The sequence below is a fragment of the Nanorana parkeri genome, unplaced genomic scaffold, assembly GCF_000935625.1.
Source record: "Nanorana parkeri isolate BGI_ZX_2015 unplaced genomic scaffold, ASM93562v1 scaffold707, whole genome shotgun sequence".
NCBI classification, from domain to species: domain Eukaryota; kingdom Metazoa; phylum Chordata; class Amphibia; order Anura; family Dicroglossidae; genus Nanorana; species Nanorana parkeri.
The window spans coordinates 575,179-600,263 of record NW_017306975.1 but is presented as its reverse complement, the minus strand read 5'-3'; the positions used below and the strand labels follow the sequence as shown (position 1 = coordinate 600,263).

The 25,085-nt window shown below is 43.1% G+C and overlaps 1 protein-coding gene across 1 annotated transcript in view; it reads left to right on the top strand.

Annotated features, from left to right (window-relative positions):
- The window catches only part of DNAJC7 (DnaJ heat shock protein family (Hsp40) member C7), a 65,266-nt gene that overhangs the window by 1,164 nt on the left and 39,017 nt on the right, over positions 1 to 25,085 (top strand). The window contains exon 2 of the mRNA XM_018563889.1: positions 22,627 to 22,715. Coding sequence (XP_018419391.1) covers positions 22,627 to 22,715 — 89 coding nt within the window. The remainder of the gene's footprint in view (positions 1 to 22,626; positions 22,716 to 25,085) is intronic.

The window sequence follows — 25,085 nt, the reverse complement described above, 5'->3', positions numbered from 1 at the left end:
TCTCCCTAACTGGGCTGCAATGCACTGTATATGGTGTGAACAAGCTCTCAAGGCCAGATTCACTCAGTCCATCGCCTCTCCTCAATGGTGATTAGACTGCAAAAGTATCAATTTGTAGCAAGTCACAAGGTGAGCGGCTGCAGCAGCAAAAGACTTTCAGGCATTCAGAAGACGATACTGCTGTCTCTTGAATGCCTATACATGTGCATAGAACTACCGTGCCGCGTGCCAAATGCTTGGTTGCGGTGCATTCACATTTGGCAGGCCACGCCACCTCTCTAGTTTTTGCAATATGCATGGCACTGTCCGGCTGCTATACTTGTCAGTTCAACTTGTAAGTGCATGGCTGGGGTGGGATAGAAATGTGGATCATCCTCCTGTTTTTACTGCCCCTCGGCCACACGTGAACTCAGCCTTTAGGGTCTACACCAATGGGGTTTGGGCTTGTTCTGATGGTATCAATTTGAGACACTCCTGAGATCATTCACATCACATAAACTAACGTCCTCCCGTGAGATACTGAGACGGCCGCACCCGGGAGGGATCCCGACATTACTGTCGAGATCCACCCAGCTGCGTGATTGACAGCTGGCTCTGCCTATCTACAGTCAGAGCCAGCTGTACCCTCCCCCGTCCGTTCCGCCAGTCAGCGCTGGAGGATCTGGGAGGGGGGGAATCCCTGCAGGGAGCCGTGGCTGACCGTCACGGCTCTCTGCAGGGACATGATCCAGAAGTGAGCGAGCGACGGTGCAGGTCTACGATCCAGCGCTGACTCCTCTGTCCTCCTCTTCGCTCATGTCCCACGGAGTCTGTGCGGGTGCACGCTGCTCCATATACTTACCTTGTGTCTCTGCTCGTCTCCTGGTCGAACATCTGAACTGTGCATGCGCCCGCCCCAAGATCCCTGGCCGACGCCCGAGAAATTTTCAGATGTTCAGACAGGAGCCCGCGGCGGGGAGACAGGTAAGTATTAACCCTTTCAAAAAGTTTTTTTTAAAAATTGTTTTGCATATATCTACTGCTTGCTAGCAATAGATATATGCAAAAACAAGCGAGGGTTTAATAACCCTTTAACCTGCTTCAAGTGGGTTTTGCATTTCCATCATGCAATGGGAATGCAAAACCTATTTAACCCATTTGCGTCCACTGACGTACATAGTACGTCATTAGCAGCGAGCCCGTTTAAACAGACGCCGCCGGGACTCTGTTTACAATTGTAAAGTTGACTTTGCATTCGAAGTGATTCTGGCTGATCAGCTGTCGCCAGATCGCTTCTACGGGTCAGTAAACTGTCACTTTAAAAGGTACCTTAAACACTTTTCCTTGTTGCACTCCTTACGAAAAGTCCCTTGTAATGGGTGGGATGCTCACAGTGACTGGAGATGGCGCCACAAACATCTGCAATATGTAGAAATGTCACCAGCACACCAAATCCTTTTAGGATAGCAAAATGTTCATTTATTTGAAATTCCTTGTCATATAAACAAGCTAAGGCTAACCCTGATGAAGGCACCCTGTGTGGTCCCGAAAGCACTTGTTTATATCACAAGGAACTTCCAATAAATGAACATTTTGCTATCCTAAAAAGATTTGGTGTGCTGGTGACATTTCTACGTATTGCTTAAAAAGGACCTGTCACCACCAATATGCTATTACAGAGGGAGCTTGTAAGCCCCCCTATGTGATCGCAATTAAAGTTAAACTTTATTTTATAGTTTATCCGATTAACCGATTAATCGAACTTAATAATCGGCTAACTAATCGATTTTGAAAATAATCGTTAGCTGCAGCTCTAAAAGTAAATAAAAAAAGCCAAAAACTGTTTAAAAAAATATTAAATGTTTTTGTAAAACGATCATGAGTCTATTCACGTAAACACGCGTCGGGCACACCTACGTACAAAAATGGCGATCATGCTACACAAGTTGGGTATCGCTGCGAGCGCCAGAGTAAGAGCAATAATTGTAGGGCCAATATTTACACGTATCCCTAAACTGATGCCCTGTATGGGCTTTTAACTGCCTCCGGGCCGGCTGTTGTAAAAAAAAACGGCCGGCCGGGAGCTCTCAAGATCTGAGCGGGCGTCTTTAGACGTCCGCTCAGACATGCCCCCTCGTGCGAGCCACTGGGCAATGCCCGATATTTAAAAACAGGCAGCGATGCCTGTTAACATACAAGCGATCGCTTGTATGGGGTAACGATCGATTCCCCCCCCCTGTGCGAGCCCGGGATCAGCATGGTGTCTGTGTCAAAGGGGATCAGAGAGGGATCGTTACACGAGCTCCCTCCGGTCCCCTCTCCGCTGCAAGAATGCGGAAGTGTTGTATAATACATCACTTCCGCATTCTTGTGTCACTCTCCAGCTTCAGAAGCTGGAAAGAAGCTGATGGAGCAGATCTGTGCTTCATCAGCTTCTTTTGGGGGGTCCTAGGTGACATTAGGGGTCTTGGAGACCCCTGATGTCTCCATAAAGAGGACCTGTCACATATTTTGCTATCACATAGGGGTTTTTTTATTAGCCCCCGTATGTGATGGCAATAAAGTTTAGTGGAAAAAAAAATTAGTTTCCCCCCCAAAAAATTTCAAGTTACACATCACAAAGAATAAAAAAACAAAGTTTTTTTTTTTTTAAAGTCCCCACCCATACATACACGCATGCAAACAACGCACATGCTACATATCGCCGCAAATGTCACAGTGAGAGCAATCATTCTAGTGCCATCAATCACTGATAACACTAAACTGATGAGCGGTAAAAGCTTTGAAAGCGTCGCCTATGGCCAATTTTGGGTATTGTAGTTTTCTGCGATTTCGCGGGTGCGCGCAATTTTAAAGCTTGACATGTTTGGTGTCTATTTACCCGACGTGACCCCGTCTTTTATATTTTACCAACAAACTGGGTAATAATAAATGTTTCCTAACATAATGTTAAAAAAAACACGTTTTTTTTTCAAGATTTTCAGTAGTGGTGATTAAATACCACCAAAAGAAAGCTCTATGTGTCCCCAAAAAATGGTATAAAATTAATTTCAGTACAGCTTTGCATGAAGCTTCGTCTATGGCCTTTTTGTGGTACTGAATTTTGTGGCAGCACGGACGCACACAATTTTTAACCTGATCATGTTGGGTATCTCTCTACTCGTTGTAAACCTTATCTTTTATATTTTACAAAACAATAGGTATTTTATTTTTCTCCCACCCATACTGGTGTAAGGACTTACCTTAAATGATGCCTCTTGATCCGATCATCATCATCTTCTTTCCAGTAGTTTTCAGGAGTCCCTCCAGCGCTGGTGCCAGTCTCTGATCCAGCGCTGACTGCTGTGTCTTCTGTTTCCCACGGAGTCTGTGCGGGCATACGCTGCCGGGCTGCGTGCATAGACTGACCTTGTGTCTCTCCTCGTCTCCCGGCCGAAGAGCTCTACTGCGCATGCGCCCGCCCCATGATCCTTTGCGGCCGCCCGAAACTCTTCAGATCTTCGGACGTGAGCGCGTGGCGGAGACACAGGTAAGTTTTTAAACCTATTCACTTTTTTTTTTTTTTTTATGTGTTGGCATATATCTACTGCTAACAGTAGATGCATGTAAAAAAACGCAAGGGTTTAATTATCCTTTAAGTGCATTTTTCACTAAATTTTTAGGTTTGATAATTTCCACTAATATCATGCAACATAAAAATTTGCAACTGCCGCCATTTTATTCTACAGGATCTTGGCTTTCTGAAAAATATATTATGTTTGGGGGTTTCAAGTAATTTTCAGGCATAAAATGTGGATTATAACATGTGCAAAAAAAAGGCCTTGGCAGCGAAAGGGTCTTTAATGGGTTAAACAAAACCCTGTGTTAAAAAAATATGGAGGCTGCCATTTCTAACCTCCCCTTCTGGAAATGGAGACTGGCTGGCTACCATCCTGATCCAATTGCTTTGACCTAGAATATGTATGTAAGGTTGTCTGCATACTATTGTATGCAGACAGCCATGGACAGATGTGGATGCTGTCATTCTGTCATTAACTTGAATGGGCGCAGCAGCCACATCTGTACGGACATGCCTGGGATTCCTGGCGCAAGAATCCACTGATGCCCGTGTGCATGGGGCCTAAAGCAGCGTTACCGTGTGAAGAAGAAGCTTTATACTTCCCTGTCTGATGTTCAGTGTGTTAAATCCTTACACCTTCGAAGAGTTCCAGGCACTGCTACGATCTGTTTTTATACTTCCTGACATGCTCGCTTTAAGCATGAGCTATTTTATCCAAAAGAAAAACTTTGACTTTAAGATACTTTATTGCATGTGTCTGTATACCTCAGACTAACAGCTCAACAGGTAGTCTATGGACCATAAGGTACCATTTAGACTTACTGTATGCAAAACCATCCTAGTGGGATCAAACAATTGTACAATTTAGAAAACCATAACTGATCCCTTCTGGGGAAACTGCCTGTTTAGAGGAGAAGCTGCTCCTGCAGATATTGGGAGATGCTCAGATTATGCAAGCACATCTGGCCAATCTGTGATGTCTATGACCAGCTTCATGGTGTACCCGCAATGCCTATGCTCATCAATGGGTACAGGTAACAAGCAGAACCCATTTAGGGTGTATGTGTTAAATAATGTCTATAACAAAGTATTTCGAAGCTCTGGAGAGTTAGAATCATTGCCCTAAAGATATGCAGAACATGCTAGATTAATCTACACACAGTACAGAGTACATATGATCAGCTATAGAGGAATACAAATCCCAGCAATACATTATACACTGTATGTATAATGGGTTGCTGTGATTTGTTGTATCCCTATATAGCTGGTGGTATTCTGCATTGCGCTGTATAGAGGACTACAAATCCCAGCAATAATACATTATACAGCGCAATGCGGAATACCACCAGCTATATAGGGATACAACAAATCACAGCAACCCATTATACATACAGTGTATAATGTATTGCTGGGATTTGTATTCCTCTATAGCTGATCATATGTACTCTGTACTGTGTGTAGATTAATCTAACATGTTCTGCATATCTTTAGGGCAATGATTCTAACTCTCCAGAGCTTCGAAATACTTTGTTATAGACATTATTTAACGCATACACCCTAAAGGAGGAGTACAACAAATCCCAGCAATAATACATTATACAGTGGTGCAATGCCGAATACCATTAGCTATAGAGGACTACAAAACCCAGCAATAGTACATCATACAGCACAATGCAGAATACCGCCAGCTATAATGTACTATTGCTGGGATTTGTTGTATTCTTCTATAGCTGGTGGTATTCTACATTGTGCTGTATAATGTACTATTGCTGGGATTTGTAGTCCTCTATAGGCGGTGCCATTCTGCATTCATTGCTGTATAATTTGGGAGATGTAGGTAGATGTTCCCCGTACAAGTCAATGGGGATGTACTGTGGTGCAGGCAGTATATTAATGATATGTCTTTGGGGTTCAATGACTCTGGGTGTCATTCAACCTGGAAGACTTAAGGCCATCTTGTGTGGAAGTAGAGGTACTGTTGCGAGCTTCTTTTTTTACCCTGTCTGTTCAGTTTATCAAAGAAAAAAAAATGCCTGGAGTTGGGCTTGAAACACATCCTGATAAATGATGGAATCTGCTTCTGTTGGAGTCTTTTTGTCTTCTCTTAACCTGGCCATACACCTGGCAACGCTTGAATCCCAGGACTTTACCACTCACAAGTTTGTTTGTCCAGCTGGGAATCACACTATTAAAAGTAGATTCCTGAATCCAAGAATTGTGCCACTTATGAGTTTGCTCATCCAATTGGGCTATAAATGGACAGCTTTAATACAGGTTTAAAAAAAAAAAAAATACAGCAATTTCTTTGAAAACAATCTGACTTTTCCATTAGTTTTGTTCAAGGTAACTTCAATCCCATCTCCTTGCGCTTGATTAAAACCCTTAATTTCCACATTCGATTGCTCTGGCTTTCGATTCCAGCTTGATCGAAAAGTTGTTGAAATTTCTGTAAAGTTGCCACATGTATGACCTGCTGGTTTTAGTGATGTTCTGATGTTTCCTTTGTGAGAGCTTCCTGATGTAGATTCCCTGCAGCTGCTTTGTCTAATAACATGTAAAACAGGAGATTTCCTTATAAAAATCTGTTGAAGAGTATCACAGGCGATCTGTCATTTTGTGACCATTTTTAGATTAATATGAAATATTAATATTTTGTATACTACTTGTAAGTCAACAAGAGGAGCTTCTGGTTCCTTTTCACTTGTTTTCTTCAGTCTACTTAGCCGTTTAAAAAAAAAAGAAGAAAAAACTTGTTTACAGATCTCAATAGCTAAAGCGTACTACCCAAAGCTAGAAGAGCAGTAACTCATCTCATATCAGACAGCTTAGCCCCAGGTTTTCAATGTGACGGGCAGCCTGCCTAAAAGGAAATGGCTACTGCTGTGTTAAAAGAAGTAAACACAGCAGTAGCTGCATTGTCCCGAATCTATCATCTCTGGTGATTCCCCTTGAATTTGGTGATCTTTACAATTAGAAGCTTTCACTTACTATTTCATTTAGAGATGCACAATACCGTTTTTTAGTATCTAGTACCGATATTTTTTTTATCGGTACTCGCTGAAACCGAGTACCGGTGCCGTGTGCCACCGATTATCAGGAAGGCTTCCTGATTGCCTGGGAAGCTGGTGTTCTATTGAAAGGACACCGGCTTTACTTCCCGAGGCTGCCTGGCTTTCTGACCAATCAGGAAGCCGGACGGCGGGTCATGAGGTGCCGCCTGTTTGGTCAGGCTGCCTAGCAACAAGGGAAGCCGGCTTCCTAGCCAATCAGGAAGCCAGGAGGCAGGTCATAACCCGCCACCCGTGTTCCTGATTGGAAAGGAAGCTGGCTCCCTCGGCACTGCTCCCTCTGGTCGTAAGTGCTGATATTGGAGCATTATGGACGAGTACTCGTCCAAATACTCGGTATCGGTACCGATACTAGTATCAGTGCATCCCTAACTTAATTGCATTGCTCTCACCCAAACTGACCTTCCATAAAGATGTATTGCCAAAAAAACCTGAAGATATAGTGTGCTAAACACCTTTCACCTAAAAAAACACCATGACGTACAGTTTAAAACTCTCACATTTGTCTTCACTTTGTAGAACATGTACCTTCCCAATGCTTTTCTGCAGTCAGAATATTCTCAAGGCCTCATTAAAAGGCTAACACAAGTAAAAGAATATTTCCACTTTTTCAGTAAGATTTAGAGGGGACCTTTACCAATATCTTTAAAATAACAACAAACTCCCCTTTAGAACTGTTTTTTGTAATGACAATCTACAAACACATACTTCTAGATCATAGCAGGCTTTTTATTCTTTGCATTCCTTATTTCTCTTTTCTTCCCCAGTCTTCTGACAGTGGCCATGTTTACTAAGGGCGGGTTACTAGCTCTCCTATTACTTCCTAAAAATCTGGCGCATGTGACTAGAAATGTGACCATGTACATCATCTCATAGGAGGAGAATGCCTTTCCCTGAGATGAGATTTCCCAGCAATGCTCTGCTGATGACGAGTCAATCACAGTGTGCTTTGCTTTGGCAAACTGAAGTCATTTGCACTTACACTTGCAGAGCATTCACTTCCTGCTTTGAAAGTATTTCAAAATCACAGCATTTTACACCTGACATTATTAATCATCATACATAGAGGCTGTTCGACCGGCTCGATGCTGATTGGCCAGGAAGCCGGTTTCCCAGCCAAGCAGCATGGATCTGGCTTCCTGGCCAATAAGGAAGCCGGGAAGCAGGTCATCACTCGCCACCCGGCTTCCTGATTACCCAGGAAGCCGGCTCCATGTTCCCCTACGGTACTGCTGGTCAGAGGAAATTTTCCTCTGACCGAAAGTTCTGGTTTCGGGGAAGATATCGGAGCATCTGTATCGGTGCATCCCTATAAATAGGTATAAGAATGAAATGCTTTCGACTGAGTACTGGTGATCTCAGTCTTTTACAATTTTTGGAAAACATGGCACCATCTGTGTATTCACTAGAAGCACCACGGTCATTAATCAAGGTCCAACCACTGTAAGGAGTGCAGGTGACACATGACAACACTACAAGCTCTTGTGACAGGTGACACTGCAGAAGTACCATTAGGAGTGTCTGTACAAAGACCATCACGGCAGGATTACCTGGTACTATTTCATGAAAACTGTGGAGATTTAAAATGATTGAACATTACTTTTCTTAATAGTTCATTAGGGCACAGGGTCAGAAGCAGTTCTGAGACAACTCAGCCGTTAGCCAGTTATAACCCTTCCCACTCCTGTTATGCTTCAGTTTCTTCCAAGTATCCTGAGGAAGGTCTCCTCAGACAAAAACAAACCTATTTCACTTGACATTTTTTTAGTTTGTTATGAAGATTTTTTTTTTCTTTAAGGTTTTTTGTTGACTGTAGAGTTAGAGGTGCTTCTATTGTGTTTTTCTTCATTAGCTGATCCTTGTATCCTTAGAATACATACCTGGACCCCTGCCACGATGAAGACGCAGGGCCTCCCTGTAATGTATTCTTCAAGCACTGGGCTATGTTTGTGGTTCACTCCAGACACCCAGTTAGCCGTAGAACATTTTATAGGTCCAGGGCTGTGATAGACCAGCTGGTGTAATCCTGTCCATAAAGACTCCCTCAAGAGAAGTTTGTCTGAAATGGGACATGTTTCATTGGGTCCTGCATTGCCCCTCTCCAGCACTTTGTTGCTGGGCGTCTTTCAGACCACTGCTGCGTTAGTGACCAGTGCTTTGCCCCTTTTCGGACCCTGGAGCCTGGAAGAAAGAAGGCTCATAAGAGATTCTCCTTGGTTAGCAAGGTCACGTGGTCCTGCTGACCAATGACTACTGCCAATGACCAATGACTACTACTTATGATGCTACAAGCCCCTGGGGCTGTCTAGTGAAGTTTTGAAAATGTATGGCCCATTACTGCGAACGCATGGCTTGCAGTATGTAGTCATCTAACATTTTAACTGATCACCAGAACAGTAATGGAGTGGAAATCTTCTAATGGGTACACTTGTTCCAGGGACAACTAAGAGGGGATTTCCCTCACTTTAGAGAAATGCTTTGCAACTCTGCATAGCGGGCTCCATAAGTTGCCTACATTAAAATTTCTTGCATTGTGTGATATGTTGCTGAAAGTGTATTTACACTTTTGCAGTCAAATTTAGGAATACCCCTAAAAGATTCAATTCATGTACCATACTAAAACATAATAAAAAAAAAAATATTTCTTACCTTTTAGTTGTTTTGTTGCAGCATGGGTGGCATGGGTTTGTCTCATTAATATACTATGCAGAAGCCAGGCTTTTAATCCTTTAACTCTTTGTTAGGATAGGTAAGGTTTATATCTACTTTACAAATTATAATGAAGTGAGCCAGCACAAGACAGACAGGGTGAACACAACCCCCTCACAGCCCATCCTAACATTACAGAGAAGGAGAAGAAAAGTCAAGTTTTAAAGTAAAACACAATTTAAACTGCAAGAAGCATTTTTTTACATTTGTTTTTAGCTTATGTAATGTGAATGGGAACAGGTAACGGATATGAAATAGATGTTATCCCAATTTGGCTGCAAAAGTGCAATTGAAGCCCTGAGAAAAGAAGGGTACTTATGGTTAATAGTTATCAATTTGAACGTCCCCTTTCTCCCTGCAATTCAGCGCTGTGCGCTTGAATAGCCAATCACCAGGCAGTCCGATTTGCTGTCAGATTAGGGCACATAGGAGCTTGCTGGGCCCTTTGCAGTTTGAGAAAGGCAATGCTTGCAAAAATCATGATGTGCTCTGACCTGTTACTTTGCCATTTGCATGGACAAAATACAGGTTTGTTTTAAATACTGTATTAGGATGTGCTATCTTTTGTATTATGAAGAATGGATATTGTTGGCATATTAAGAGTTAATAGAAATTGAGCTATTTTTGGTATCTTCCCTCAGTGAGTATGTTTAAAATAATCAAAGATATGTGGGATGACAGCTGCAGTCTTCAATTTAGAGGATTGCTTTTTATAATTGGAATAAAATGTTGTGACGTCAATCTGAAAACTCTATGTAACAAGCTATTCCTATACCTATGTGACCTTCTTCATTATTTGTCATCATTATTTTGGGTATATTGCATCATTATGTTTTGTGTGCTAACCAAAATAAACTCTTCATTTCAAATTTTTCTACCAGATATGATTCTGTAGTAGGGGTCAACTGATATGGATTTTTCAGAACCGAAAACGATTATGGGCTACCTTTCAGGCCGGTATCGGTACCGGTATTCTGTTTACATCCAGTTGCACCAGGCTCCGTCCTCCTATGCCTCCCGCTCCATTTATCTGCCGACGGCAGGATTCCACAGCTGGCCGCTGAATGTAAACAGCAGATAGTGGGCAGTGCAGTAGCCAGACTGCTATTGACTATTTCAAATTGCAATAGCAGGCTGGCTATTAAAATCGCCTGCTGCCAATCAGCAGAGGAGCAGACCTGAAAGAGGAAGTTCTCTTTCAGGTCCGCTCCTCTGCTGATTGATCCGCAGTGGCTGGGAACAATAGCCAACCTGCTATTGCCTCTTTCAAATTGCAATAGCCAATAGCAGGCTGGCTATTGCACCAGGCCCACTGCTTGCTGTCAATCAGCAGAGGAGGATCTGAAGTAGAAAATTAAAAATTTCAGGAATATCAGCACCGATTATCAGTAGATCCTATAATAGGTCGACTCCTTTTCTGTAGGTGTCCATATATGCTCGGAATGTCAGGTGATGAGCTATCTGGCTGTTATTACTTGACTCGCCATACAAGATGTACCCTCTCTTTAACTCTGTATCTCAGCTGATAAGATAAAGCCGCACACACAAAATTATCCCATTTTAGAAGCAACAATTTTTTTGTATTTTGATCATTAGACCATGTCCCGCCCTCTAAATTTTGGGGGAAATAGTAATTCCACTGCTAAAATAAGCCAGCACTGGAGTTTTCTGACCAAACCTCCTGTTCCAGTTACATACACATGCATGCTTGTGTTTATGAGGAAAGAAAATCCTAAAGTAGACCTGTGATTTTCCATTGTAGTGCAAAGCAACAGATTAATGCCAGTCCTGCAACTGCTTATACTTGCCTCTAAGTGTAATTAAACCAAAAAGTGGAATATGTCCTTCCTTACGAATGCTTAGATCAGGGGTGCCCATAAGGTCGATCGCGATCTACCAGTTGATCGCATAGCGATCACTGGTAGATCGCGATGTCCTCTACTCCCGCAGGTGGGGCTTCTCTGTATCCCCGCTGCTCTCCCCATCTCTATGCAGCAGGGATCCAAGAGGAAGTGAAGGAACCGGCGGCGGGGGAGGACGGAGCCGCTGTCGCAGAACTAATGCCGAGCGGTGAGGAGAGAGAGAGGCGCTCAGTCTGGATCTGACAGCCGGCGCCTCTATCTCCCCTCACCGCTCGGCCTCAGTTCTATGACAGCGGCTCCTCCCCCCGCTGTGTGCTTCGTGTCGGATCCCCCGCTGCCTCTGCCCGGGAGAGCAGGGGGGATCCATGGGAGAAGCTGAGCACCCGTGTGCGTGGCCGAGCGGCAGAGTATCGGTACATATCAGTGATATGTTCCGATCCTCTGTGCAGGACAAACACTGGAGCGATCAGCTGATCACTCCAGTGTTTGTAAATAACACTATGTGTCCCCAGTTATAAATGAACAAGATGTGATTTACATCACTTCCTGTTCATTTATGAGTTTCTCAATGGGGAGAAGCACTCACTACAGAGGCTCCTCCCCATTCAGAAACTGCTTGATAGTAAAATATTCTCTTAATGAATGGGAAGCCTCTGTGCTTTCCATTCATTTAGAACAGAGGCTGCAAAAAAGGGATTGAGGACTTTGTGTCCTCAATTTTCTGGGTGACATCACACGCCTGTTGGGGGGGGGACACGGTTTTGTTCTTGCCTTGGGTGCAAAAGGAGCTGGCTATGCTCCCACGGTGCTCGTGCGGCTCGCTTTGGTAAACTACTAGTGCTGTCAGTTCACCATGTAATGGAGATTAAACAAAGGCAGAACTATTTAAAGTGTCCCTAAACCCAGGAGTTAAATCTTAAAGCATTCAAGTGCCTTAACTATTAACAAAAATGTATCTTATTTGTGCATTACTCGGCTGTAGATCCTCACATCATCTCTGAATTGGTGCTGACACTGTCCGTTTTTAAGAGTTAACTCCTGAGTTTAGTGTCACTTTAATTTTATTTATTTACTTGTGACACAAGCTAAAGTGTTATTAAATCCTCTATGTAAAAACTGGTATTTAGCAGCATACTCTTTCACTTTCCCGTTTTCATGTCTGACTTTTGTGTGTAGCCTCTCACTTGTTTTTAATCATTTTTGAAATTTTACACCCCTTGTTTTTTATTTGGATGTTGGGCCTGCCACCTTCTAGGATCCCCTGGAGTCACTACTGGCATGCCAATGCTCCATGTGCCTACATGCACAGGAAGCTCAGGAGCCTGAATTGCAAACCATTACCCAACTCCTCCTTTCCAAAGCGATTGACAGGGAGCAGCTTCCAAGAAAGCCCAGACCACTGTTAATAGGAATCACATATATAGTACTGTGCAAAAGTTTTAGGCAGGTGTGAAAAAATGCTGTAAAGTAAGAATGCTATTCTCCATTTCCAACAGCCAAGATAAGCTTAACACAACCCATGGATTTATGATACAATATCTGGTGTGTGATTGATTTGCAGGGTAGGTGAGTGATCGAAGGACTGATGGATCAGCAAAAAATAAAAAAATGAACACTGAGTCTACCTTGTAGGAGCAGATTTGTTCCATTATTGTGGACTCGCATGCTAACACACAGGTAGAGCTGCAGCTAACGATTATTTTCAAAATCGATTAGTTAGCCGATTATTAAGTTCGATTAATCGGTTAATCGGATAAACAATAGAATACATTTTAAAAAATGGCTCCAGTGATGGACTACTAGTTTGTATTGAGATTGCACTCCATCACAGGAGCAAGCTTGGAGCGGTGGAAGTAAAAAATAAAAAAAAATAGTGTGGTGTGCAATATAGTGAAAAGGAAAGTGTAAAATTATACAGCAATGAATGCAGAATGGCACCGACTATAGAGGACTACAAATCCCAGCAATAGTACATTATAGCTGGCGGTATTCCGCATTGCGCTGTATAATGTACTATTGCTGGGATTTGTTGTACTCCACTATAGCTGGTGGTATTCTGCATTGCGCTGTATAATGTATTATTCCTTGATTTGTAGTCCTCTATACAGTGCAGAATATCACCAGCTATAGAGGAATACAACAAATCCCAGCAATACATTATACATACAGTGTATAATGTATTGCTGGGATTTGTATTCCTCTATAGCTGAAGGTACATTGCTCTGTATAATAATATACAGAACAATGTACCATCAGCTATAGAGGAATACAAATCCCAGCAATACATTATAGAGCACCATGTGTGGGAAAGTGCAGGCTTACCTGAGCAGTCATCTAGCAACTTGCTTCTGAGATCGGAACTGTCTATCGGCAGCTGTCATCCCCCCACACCTGCTCCTCCCCCCACACCTGCTCCTCCTTACTACATCTCCCCGCGTCCCTATGCCGATCGTGGATGTGGGCGGGCGGTGAATGTGAGGCAGGGAGGATGTGCGGCGTAAAGATCGTGGATGCGGGCGGGCGGGTCTGGCAGCAGCGAGCGTGAGGTGCGGAGGAGTTGCGGCACGCAGCGTGTGTGGTGCCGTGAACAGGGCCAACTGATCGGAAGCCGATTAATCGATTATTTAAAAAGTTGACAACTTTTTCAATAATCGATTATGTCGATTAGTTGTTGCAGCCCTACACACAGGAGTGTGTGTACAGGCTTTATTAATAGATCTCTGTTCAGAGTCAGGTCGTCTTCTGACAAATCAGAGGTATCCTGTTTCTTGGAGCAGCTTTTCCTGTGTAGCAGCAGATAGCCAGCCATCACATCTGCACTGCGTCATATACTATTTTCAAATGGCTGCCAAGCCCAGCATGTTACTATAATGGATCATGTGAAATTCCCAAAACTATTACATCTGCCTCAGTCTGGCAATGTCTGCATCTGTAGATTGCACAATCATTCTGATTTCTTACGGCTGTCTTCCCAAATCTTGCTTGGCATCATCTGTTTCTGTTCTCCATCCACATTTACACTTAGCTTAAGGAGCAGCTAAAGCCACAGTGTGACTCCCCCTGCACCTAAAGGCTACTATAACCCACACCAGTGCTGGTATGGTATAGAGCTGCAGCTAACGATTATTTTCAAAATCGATTAGTTAGCCGATTATTAAGTTCAATTAATCGGTTAATCGGATAAACAATCAAATACATTTTTAAAAATGGCTCCAGTGATGGACTACTAGTTTGTATTGAGATTGCACTCCATCACAGGAGCAAGATTGGAGCGGTAGAAGTAAATAAAAAAGGAAAGAAAAAAAAATAGTGGTGTGCAATATAGTGAAAAGGAAAGTGTAAAATTATACAGCAATGAATGCAGAATGGCACCGACTATAGAGGACTACAAATCCCAGCAATAGTACATTATAGCTGGCGGTATTCTGCATTGCACTGTATAATGTACTGTTGCTGGGTTTTGTAGTCCTCTATAGCTGATGGTACATTGTGCTGTATATTATACATAGGAATACAAATCCCAGCAATACATTGTACACTGTATGTATAATGTACTATTGCTGGGATTTGTTGTACTCCTCTATAGCTTGTGGTATTCCACATTGCGCTGTATAATGTATTATTGCTGGGATTTGTAGTCCTCTATACAGCTCAGTGCAGAATATCACCAGCTATATAGGAGTACAACAAATCCCAGCAATAGTACATTATACATACAGTGTACAATGTATTGCTGGGATTTGTATTCCTATGTATAATATACAGCACAATGTACCATCAGCTATAGAGCAATACAAATCCCGGCAATACATTATAGAGCACCATGTGTGGGAAAGTGGAGGCTTAACTGAGCAGTCTTCCAGCAACTTGCTTCTGAGATCGGACCTATCAGCGGCTGTCATCCGCCCACACCTGCTCCTCCTTACTACATCTCCCCACGTCCCTGTGCCGATCGTGGATGTGGGCGGGCGGTGAGTGTGAGGCGGGGAGGAGGTGCGGCGTGAAGAGTGTGGATGCTGGCGGGTCTGGCAGCGGCGAGCGTGAGGTGAGGAGGAGGTGTGGCGCGCAGCGTGTGTGGAGCCGTGAACAGGGCCAACTGATCAGAAGCCGATTAATCGATTATTGAAAAAGTTGACAACTTTTTCAATAATCGATTATAATCGATTATGTCGATTAGTTGTTGCAGCCCTAGTATGGTATCTCCTGCCTCCTCTCTGTGCTTTGCCTCTTACAAAGCACTGCCTGTGATAAAACTGCAGCCGGCAAGACTTTGCATGACTGCAAGCAGGATGAAGATGCCTATTTGGGGAATGAAAGGGCATGAAAAGGATGGTGTCCAGAGTTCAGCTTTCATTTTTAAGAATTACTGGTTTCAATAACGTATCTTTAACCCCTTCATGACTGAGCTTGTTTTTGGTTTCTGTTCGTAAATGACTGACACACTTTTGACATTTTTGCTGTGTGATTCTTCCACGTCAGTAATATACTTTCTTACAAAGTGCACCCACACATATTATATATTGTTTTTTAGAGGACAGATAGGGCTATATATTTATATCACATATGTGTGTCTAACGCCTCACTTAGGACAAATACAAATTAAAAAAGAGGAAAAAACGTAAAAAAAAACCCTTTTTTCCCAGTTTTGATTTGTAGTATTTTTTTTTATAACAAAACCAGCACAGCTAAAAAAAAATGCAATACATACATTCATTTATTTGTCCCTTATTTTAAATTTTTTTACACTTTTCACTATTTTTTTTTATTTATTTACACTTTTCACTTTTTTTATACTGACAAATTTTATTTATTTAATTATATCAGGCAGTCATTGTGAATTAATCTCACTATTACTGCTTGATAAATTAATACATTTTTTTTATTATCAGGCTGCTTCAAACTTCAGAACAGCCGATAATAAGTTAGTGACACTGATCCTGCAGCAGTTCAGGATTCAGCTGTCAGTGAATGTTTCAGAAAACTTAAACATTCTACTTTCAAGAATAGATACATTATGTGTCTAATACATAACATTTTGTATCTATTCTTGAAAGTCAAAAGATAAAAAAAAAAAAAGCCAGTATAGCTTGAGAGAGATATCTCTCGATCTATACGAGCTGTCAGAATGCCGGCAAAAGCCGACGTGTGTCCGCTCTGCAGTGACTCTCAGACACCTGATATTAAGGTATCGGGTGTCTGAAAAAGGTTAACCCTTTCAGTAATGGATCTCTAGATAGTTAGACATCCATTACTGAAAGGTAACCGCTGATTCTCAGCGGTTAGCAGCCTTCTAGTGCAGCAAATAACTCGTCACGTACAGTGTACGTGACAAGTCATTTGGTCCCTTTGTGGCTGGACGTACAGTGTACGTCTCCCGTCACGAAGGGGTTAAAATAGCTCTAGTGTTTTCTTTTGAAGCCCTCCAATCCATGTGAAAATATAATGAATTTAGTTTGCATGTCTATGTAGGTATAAAAGAGTAAACATTGAAATGGTCCTAGCATAAGATGTTTACTTGTTAAGCATATGCATTCTGTTTAAAGCGGACCTTTACATTAAAAAATCAAATTCTACCAATGCAATCCTCTGTGTATGATGATTAATAATAACAGACATGTCAGGTGTAAAATGCTGCGATTTTGGAATACTTACACTTGCAGAGCATTCACTTCCTGCTTTGAAAGGGCAAAATGACTTCAGTTTGCCAAAGCAATGCACACAGATGGGAAATCTCATCTGTAATCTCCTGAGATCTCAGGGAAAGGCATTTTCCTCCCCTGAGATGATGTGCATGGTCACATGTCTTAGTCACGTGCCAGAAATCCAGGAAGTAATAGGAGAGCTAGTAATCTGCCCTTAGTAAACATGGCCACTGTCAGAAGACTGGGGATGAAAAGAGAAATAAGGTATGCAAAGAATACAAAGCCGGCAATTATCTAGAAGTATGTGTTTGCAGATTGTCATAACTAAACATTTCTAAAGGTGTTTGTTGTTATTTTAAAGATATGGGCAAAGGTCTGCTTCAATGTGTCAGCATTAACAATTAAAGGAATATCATACCTCTCATCGAGTTCACAGTACTCCCACTCCACCCCCCCCAAATGCCTTCATCTGCTTTTCTCTCCAGTTGGACAGACATCTTTGCTCTGGTGTTATCCACAGTCAGTGTCTACTTCTGGGGCTAAGATGCTGGTGCAATCCTGTAAATCCTGGTGCATTTGCAGTTTTTAGGTGTGTTTACAAATGTTTGGTACACATCAACCCACTACTGCTGCCTCTCACCTTGTGACTTGCTACAAAGTTAGTGTTGGTATGATCAATGAGAGAGGAAATACTTTATTCTGCCTACGGAAGATTACTGACATCTCGGCCAATGTAAAGTAAAAGGTTGAGAGTGCTAAACCATAGGGAGAGGTCCAGTTATAATATTTCTTATAATAAGTAGGGATGCACCGATACTAGTATCGGTGCAGATGCAGAGTATTTGGGCAAGTACTCGTACTCTCCCAAATGCTCCGATACCTAGCCTGATACTTGGGATTCCGGTATAAGGAAGCCGGGCAGCGAGTCACGAGGCATGAAGCTGGCTCCCCGGCCAATCAGGAAGCCGAACAGCGTGTAATGACTCTCTGCCCGGCTTCCTGGTTGGTCGGTAAGCTGGCCAGCCAGGAAGCCGGGCGCTGTATAATGACGAGGGAGCATGGAGCCGGCTTAGACGGCTCCCTGTTTCCTGATTGGCCAGAAAGCCAGCTCCATACTTTCTCATCACCTAGTGATGAGAAGCATGGGGAAGGCTTCCTGGCTAATCAAGAAGCCAGGTGGCGAGTCATTACACGCCGCCTGGCTTCCTTAATGGGACTTCCGGTATTGGGTTTTGGTATCGGTAAGTAATGGAAAAAAAAAATAGTAAAAAAATACTCGTACTCAATACCGAAAAACGGTATCGGTACATCCCTAATAATAGGAGTCTATCAAGGGTTTAAAAGCCAGCTTGTTTAAGGGGTTTTCCACTTGTTCATCATGGTTCTTGGTGAGCTGGTTGTTTAGGCTGCTGACAAACTGACTAAACAAGCTTTAAGCTACAACTTGCAAAGGAATATGTGCAAGGGCAACCAACCAAAATGCGCTGACTGTCATCCCTTGATATCATTTTGTAACAAATATTTTACCTGGACGAATCCCTACAACTTGGTTCTCTCAGTTATTCACTTTACAAAAAATAACACTTCCAGGGAGCCTCTAGTAGTCCCACCAGGCACTCAGGTTCATTCAGAGCCTTCACCAAGCTTGGAGTCCAGCGCTCCACCACACTAACTCTGGAACATCTCGGCCTAGGCAAAATCGTCTGACTGGAGATCAAGGATATAATGAGTAAAGATGCCACATTTCTGAAAATGATATTGTTGCAGTATATTGTGGCACATTAGGGAAATATTCATGTCAGATTGAAAATGACTGAAAGGTCCACTTTAAAGGAATAAATATTTTTCTTTAAATGATGCTATGTGTAATTTTTGCCCTTTTGTTTATCAATACTCCTCCTCCCACAAATTGAATTTTTAGCTTGGTATCTGTGGGTAGGGTATGTGCTGGCTACTAAAATTAGAAAGAAATCCAAGCAGGGCTGATTGAAATAGAATCCTCTCTGTAGTTTCTCCTAACCCGACTCATAGGACTCGGAGATCCACAAGATTTCAGGCTTTATGTAATATGGTGTTGGGAATTTCTTTTTTTTAAATTCACATACACATTTTATGATGTAATACTGTAGTGCATTTGAACATTTTGTTTTTATTTACTCAAAAGATCACAGCCAAGAAATATTTCCTAACTCCATTGAAAAGACCATAATAGCTTTTATTCACATGCATTCAACCATTCTTTGTGTGCTTTTTGTGCTTTCTCTTTTTTTTGCTAAGGAGGCATTTCTTAAAGTGGACCTTTACCCATATCTTTAAAATAACAACAAACTCACCTTTAGAAATGTTTTCTAATGACAATCTACAAACACACACTTCTAGATAATTGCAGGCTTTGTATTCTTTGCATATGTTATTGCTCTTTTCTTTCCCAGTCTTCTGACAGTGGCCATGTTTATTAAGGGCAGATTACCAGCTCTCCTATTACTTGCTTTCTGGCACATTGGACTAGACATGTGACTAGGGCATGTGACCATGCATATCATCTCAGGGGAGGAAAATGCCTGAGATTACAAATGAGATTCCCCAGCAATGCTCTGCTGATGACAAGGCAATCCCAGTGTGCATTGCTTTGGCAAACTAAAGTCATTTTGCCCTTTCAAAGCAGGAAGTGAATGCTCTGCACATGTAAGTATTTCAAAATTACAGCATTTTACCCCTGACATGTCTATGTTATTATGAATCATCATACATAGAGGGATGCATTGGTAGAATTTCATTTTTGAGTGTAAAGGTCCGCTTTAATATATCCACCCACAGGTATAAAGGAACCTGCTCTGAGAGAAGCACGTATGCTACTATTGCTGACCTCTGCTGAGAAATCGCTAGTTGCCTGGCTGTCTTTCTGATCCGATGGCTTCAATACTTTAAAGGCACAGCCCTATAACTAGTATGTAAATGATGTTGGGAATTTATTTTTTTCCACTAATGATTATTTTCATAATCGATTAGTTGGCTAATTGTTTTTCCGATCGTATTAAAAAAATGTTAATACCATCCTTAATTTAAAATGATATACACAAACGTAGAGTTTACTTCAGAATAAAACTGCATGCATTGTATTTTGCAATCTCACTTCACTGGAACACACGGCATTGCGGTAACGTACATTTTAGTGTGGGCGATCACACTGTGGGCGGGAGGCGCATTTGCGGTGCTATTGAAATGAATGGCATTTCAACGCACCTCCCGCAGCAGAATTTGTCAGGCCGAAACCAAATTTGTTAATAAAATAATTGTATTGTAAGCTCGTGGCGCTTGAATAGCTTCAGCCAGGGAATGACAGCTGCCAGTGTCAAGATTCTGCAGACAGCAGCTGAATGTAAATACAGCAGGTAGTGGGCTGGTGCAATAGCCAGCCTGGTATTGGCCATTTCAAATTGCAATAGCAGGCTGGCTATTGCATCCGCCCACTGCTTGCTGTGTCCTCCCAGTGTGGAGGAGAGAGCTAGGGTATGCAACCAACTAATCGATGATGAAAATAGTTGACACGTCTTGCCTGAGGAAGGGGATCCTGCGTGACCCTGAAACGTTGCACTTGTGTGATATGCCACATTCACGTCACTAAAAGACGAGCTATATCTGCAGTTGGAGTGCCAGTGTCTCATTTCAACCTTGTAAATGTGATGTTGCCATCCATCGACTACCGTTGCACCCACCAGTCGATTTTGGATTTAAGTGGTCAGTAGTGTGATGGGTTCATGGACTTTTAGTTGACAACTATTCTCATAATCGATTGTCGATTAATCGCTTAGTTTGTTGCAGCCCTACTCTGTGTCCTGTTGGGATAGGAAGTAATGGGAAGTTTCTCCTGTGGGTACACAGACTGCAACAAAATACTTTTTTCCAGTAAAATGGAGATGGTTTGAACTCCTATAAGGTTGGTGGCATTAGTTTTCCTTTTTCAGGCTTTTTTCCCTTTAACTTCACCTGGTGTGCCTGCCAGCAACACACTTTTGTCTTTCCGCTCTCTTACTGTACTGCACTGCACATGGAAGTTCAGTGTTGTCAACCAATGCTGCTCTTCTGATTTTGGAATACAAACCCCTCCCCCCTTCTAATTTTCATAACATAGTAGGGAGGTGTTCTGTAGTTCACTGAAGGTTGCCTGAAAAGCAAGTAACATTGTTTGAGATTTTAGTTCAGTACACAGGATATTGGATTTCCATCAAGATCAATAGGAATTTTCCTGTACTTACAGAAAATGAACTTTTTCCTCTGCTTGTTAAAGGGCACCTCTGTTCCCCCGGCTATTATTAGACAGTAAAGAAGAAGATGACTTATAATTTCCATGCTCTCTCTGTCAGCGTGTTCCTTGCCAGCTCATGTTCATGTTGCACACCTGACCACCTCCAAGTACTGCCCCTCCCATTCTAATTCCCATTGTAGCGAATACTAACTTTAATAATTTTTTTTGTTGCCTTTAGTTCAGCTTCCTACCAAATTCTAAGCCTGGAGAGTTGTAGGCTTCTTTAAAGAGGAACTTCACTCATGTCTGTTCACTTTCAATTAATTAAGTCTCAGTATTCAACATTTTTCTTATCCACAATCCTGCATTGTGGGTTTTTTTCAGGTTTTTTTTTTTTACCCGTTGCTCTTCTGCTGCACATACACATGTTATTCACCACTATCTTTATAACTGGTAGCCGTCTCTTTTCTTCCTGGTTTTTGCAGCCACCCCCTAATGACGTGGCGGCAGGTCCCTCCTCCACCAGTGCTGTCTGTAAGCCGAAACCTCCTGCAATATGTGACTTGATGTCAGGAGGCTGCAGGAGGAGACTTCACGTCATTCTCGCCTAAGCGAGAATGGAGACGGGACAGGTTGACCATGAAGCCCAAATACCAAAAACAAACCTAGCCAAAATAACAATAAATAAATACAAAGCGGTCTAAATTTTTAGACTGTTGGGTGAGGAATAGAATGCTGTTTTTGTGTAAAGGTCCGCTTTGATATGTGTCTGCTGCACGTTCAAGCCAATGAAATACATGATGAACAGTCAGTACAGTGCTTTTATAATGTTATAGTAATAATCCGTCGTAAAATGAACTCATAGGGGATGATGTATAAAAGCTTAGCCCAGCATATAGTGTATAACACAGCACTGTTTGCATGGCATTACAGCCACTAAATGGAACTAGAGGGAGAATTTCCCATGCTTCTTGGCTTCATCCAGCCACCGTGTCCTGAATGCATACAGTGCCAAATGTATACCGGGGCCTGTCAGAAGAAGAGCCCATTCTAATTAGCAGCAGGGACGGGGGGGCAGGTGTCACACAAATGGGCTTCAACCAATCAGGAAAAAATTGCCACAGCTAAGAGGAAAGAGATTGCCACTCTTGCCACACCTTGTCAGAGGGAGGACCGCTTTAACAGGGCATGATGGATCTAGGTGGTACCTGGGAAGCTAGTGGTGGGGGATGCAGCTCTTGTATGAATTTATTGGGCCTTTTCAATATCGAAGAGATTAGACATGGGTAGGTAGCCCATTGTGTCCTTAAGTAATGGCTGCGACACCCATTGGATCGTGGCAGGTAAATAGCGCTGACCTCTTCCGTGTGTACATTTTGCCTTGAGCTACTGAGCTTGATAAACAACTGCTTCTTTTAGCAAAGCAGATAGGCATACACAGCTAAATAGGCACTAGAACAACACTTGCTGACTGGATGGGAAAGTGAAAATACTAAATAATACATTTGCACTATTTTGTATTTGCGTTTAAAGAAATTAATGTAATATGTTTTTATTACAGGGAGGCTGAAGTATACAAAGAGAAGGGGAATGCATTCTATTCCCAGAAGGACTACAATGAGGCCTATAACTACTACACAAAAGCGATAGGTGAGTTTGTTTCCTAAATAATACTAAACCACGCACTAGGGAGCAGTTAAAACCATTTTGATGTTTTTCTCTTCCGTTCATCGAAGGACACAAATCAGATCAAAGATCATGTACCGTCGGGTAATGACACCATCTGCAGGAGAAGGACGCTAGGCACAAAACAGACAGACAGCCCAGGGACGGTCTCTGCTGGTTGCCAAGCCCCCCACCTGCTGACAAGTCTCCAGTTTTCTGCCTAGCGTCAGGAGTAAGGAGCTTTAAATCTATTCTCTGGAATTCTTGTCTGGTTTTCTCCTTTTTTCGCTGGACCTTGTATCAAGTGTCGTCAGGGCGACAGGCTGGATGTTTGTGGATCCTTGTAGTGTCCCCTGTGCGGCCGGCAAGCGCATGCAGACTGCCATGGTGGGTCGGCTGCGACGACTCTGTTTCGATGGGGTGGCCTGTGGGGTGCATATGACTGGAGGTCTCGGCCTACCAGTCACAGTACTCCACACGGGCTCACTTATGGTTCAGTAGCACAAATTGGTCTCTGCTCTTATCCGTTCGGTCAGGGAGTTGCTCCGAGGACGCTCCGAGTTCTTCTGTGCTGCCACCAGTTCAGTTTGGGATGTATAAGAGTAGGCGTTCCATTCAGTTCTTCCCCTATTTCTCCTCCTTTGATTTCATTTACAAGGAGGCGTTCTTTGTTTGTTATCCTTTTGAGAAGTCTTTTTTGACTAAGTGGGCGCATCCTCCGGCAGTGGATCCTCCGGTCTCGTGCCTGAACAAAGCTACTGTCATTCCGGTGGAAGATTCTCCTTCCTTTCGGGATCCCACTGATAGGAAGGCAGACGCTGTTTTGCGGACTAAGTATTCCGTCTCGGGTGCTCTCATGTGTCCGGTTTTGGCCTCAGGCTTGGACTCTCAGACCTTGACATTTCAAAGATGTTGCACCAGGGCCTCGCTGAATAAAGCGTTTCTCTCGCCTATGTCGAGCTGGCGGAACACTTAGTGCAGGGCCTGAAGTATGTTTGCAACTCTGCTTTGGATGCTGTGCTGTTGCTGTCTAAACTGTCAGTGTCTGCTGTTACGCTTCGCCGGCTGCTTTGGCTTAAGTGCTGGTCGGCTGATCAAGCTTCCAAGAAGGCTCTGATGGAGCTTCCCTTTACCAGGGACAGCTTGTTTGGAGCTGCACTGAATGAGATCATTAAGGATCTGACTGGCCGTAAGACTACCTTTCTGCCTCAGGCTAGGAAGCCTAAGGAACAATGTCGGAAACCTGGTCCTTCCTTCTCCGCTCATAAGTGGCTTTTTTGGCCCCCTCAGTCCTCGGAGAAGGGCAACCTAATTCTTTCAAGCCCCCTTCCGCATGAAGGACTGCCTCCATCTCTGGGTTCCAGGGTGGGGGGTCGTCTTTGGGTTCTTTGCAGATCTTTGGTTGTCTCGCGTCTCCGACACCTGTGTGAGGGAGCTGGTTTCTTTGGGCTACACGATGGTTTCTTATCTCTGGGCAGTTTTTTTTCCTTCCAAAACGCGCCGTCTCTGCAACGACTCACAGATCTTTACCGCACGGGGATGGACCTCGTTCGGTGCCCTCCTCGGATAGGTTCAAAGGATTATTAAAATCTGTTTACCGTGCCCTAGAAAGGGGGGGTTCGGCTCATCCATGATCTCAAATACCTTTTGTGCGGGTATCCAGGTTTCGGATGGAATCTCAGATCCGTAGTGGCGTGTCTCCATCAGAGGGATCTGCTGGCTTCAATTGACATCAAGGATGCCTACCTTAATTTCCCCATTTGTCACTCCCATCAGCGTTATCTTTGGTTTGCGGTGGGGGAGAAGCACTTGCAGTTTGTGGCTCTGCCTTTCAGTCTGGCTTTGGCCCCCGACACTGTCGGGAAATCTCGATTGTGGGGTATCTGGATTACCTTCTCTTGAAGGCGGAGTCGCATTCCCCTCTGGTGGCGAATCTTGTGGTCACTGTGCGGTCCTTGGAGGAGTTGGGATGGATTATGAACTTCCAGAAGTCCTGTCGGGTGCCGTCCCAGCGTCTGGATTATCTGGGTCTGATTCTGGATGCCAGGTGGATGAAGAGTGAACTGGCTTGAAGGGGCACTTCAACAAAGCTCTCAGGACTAGGTTGAGGTCCCTCTTGGGGAACAGAGTTCTCTTAGAAGGCCTAATCTTGGCTGCTCCCTTCATAAATTGAAGAACTAGATGCGTGACCCACCTAGTTCCCGTTAAAGATGACAGGGTTGAAAGATGCACTCTGTGTTGAATCTCAAACCCCAGTGCAGCCTCTGCTGTAGAAAATCCAGAAGTTTACTAATTGGTGCATTTAACGGATTAAACAGCTTCTCTGGAAAAAATTTGGAATTTGGACCAAACCCA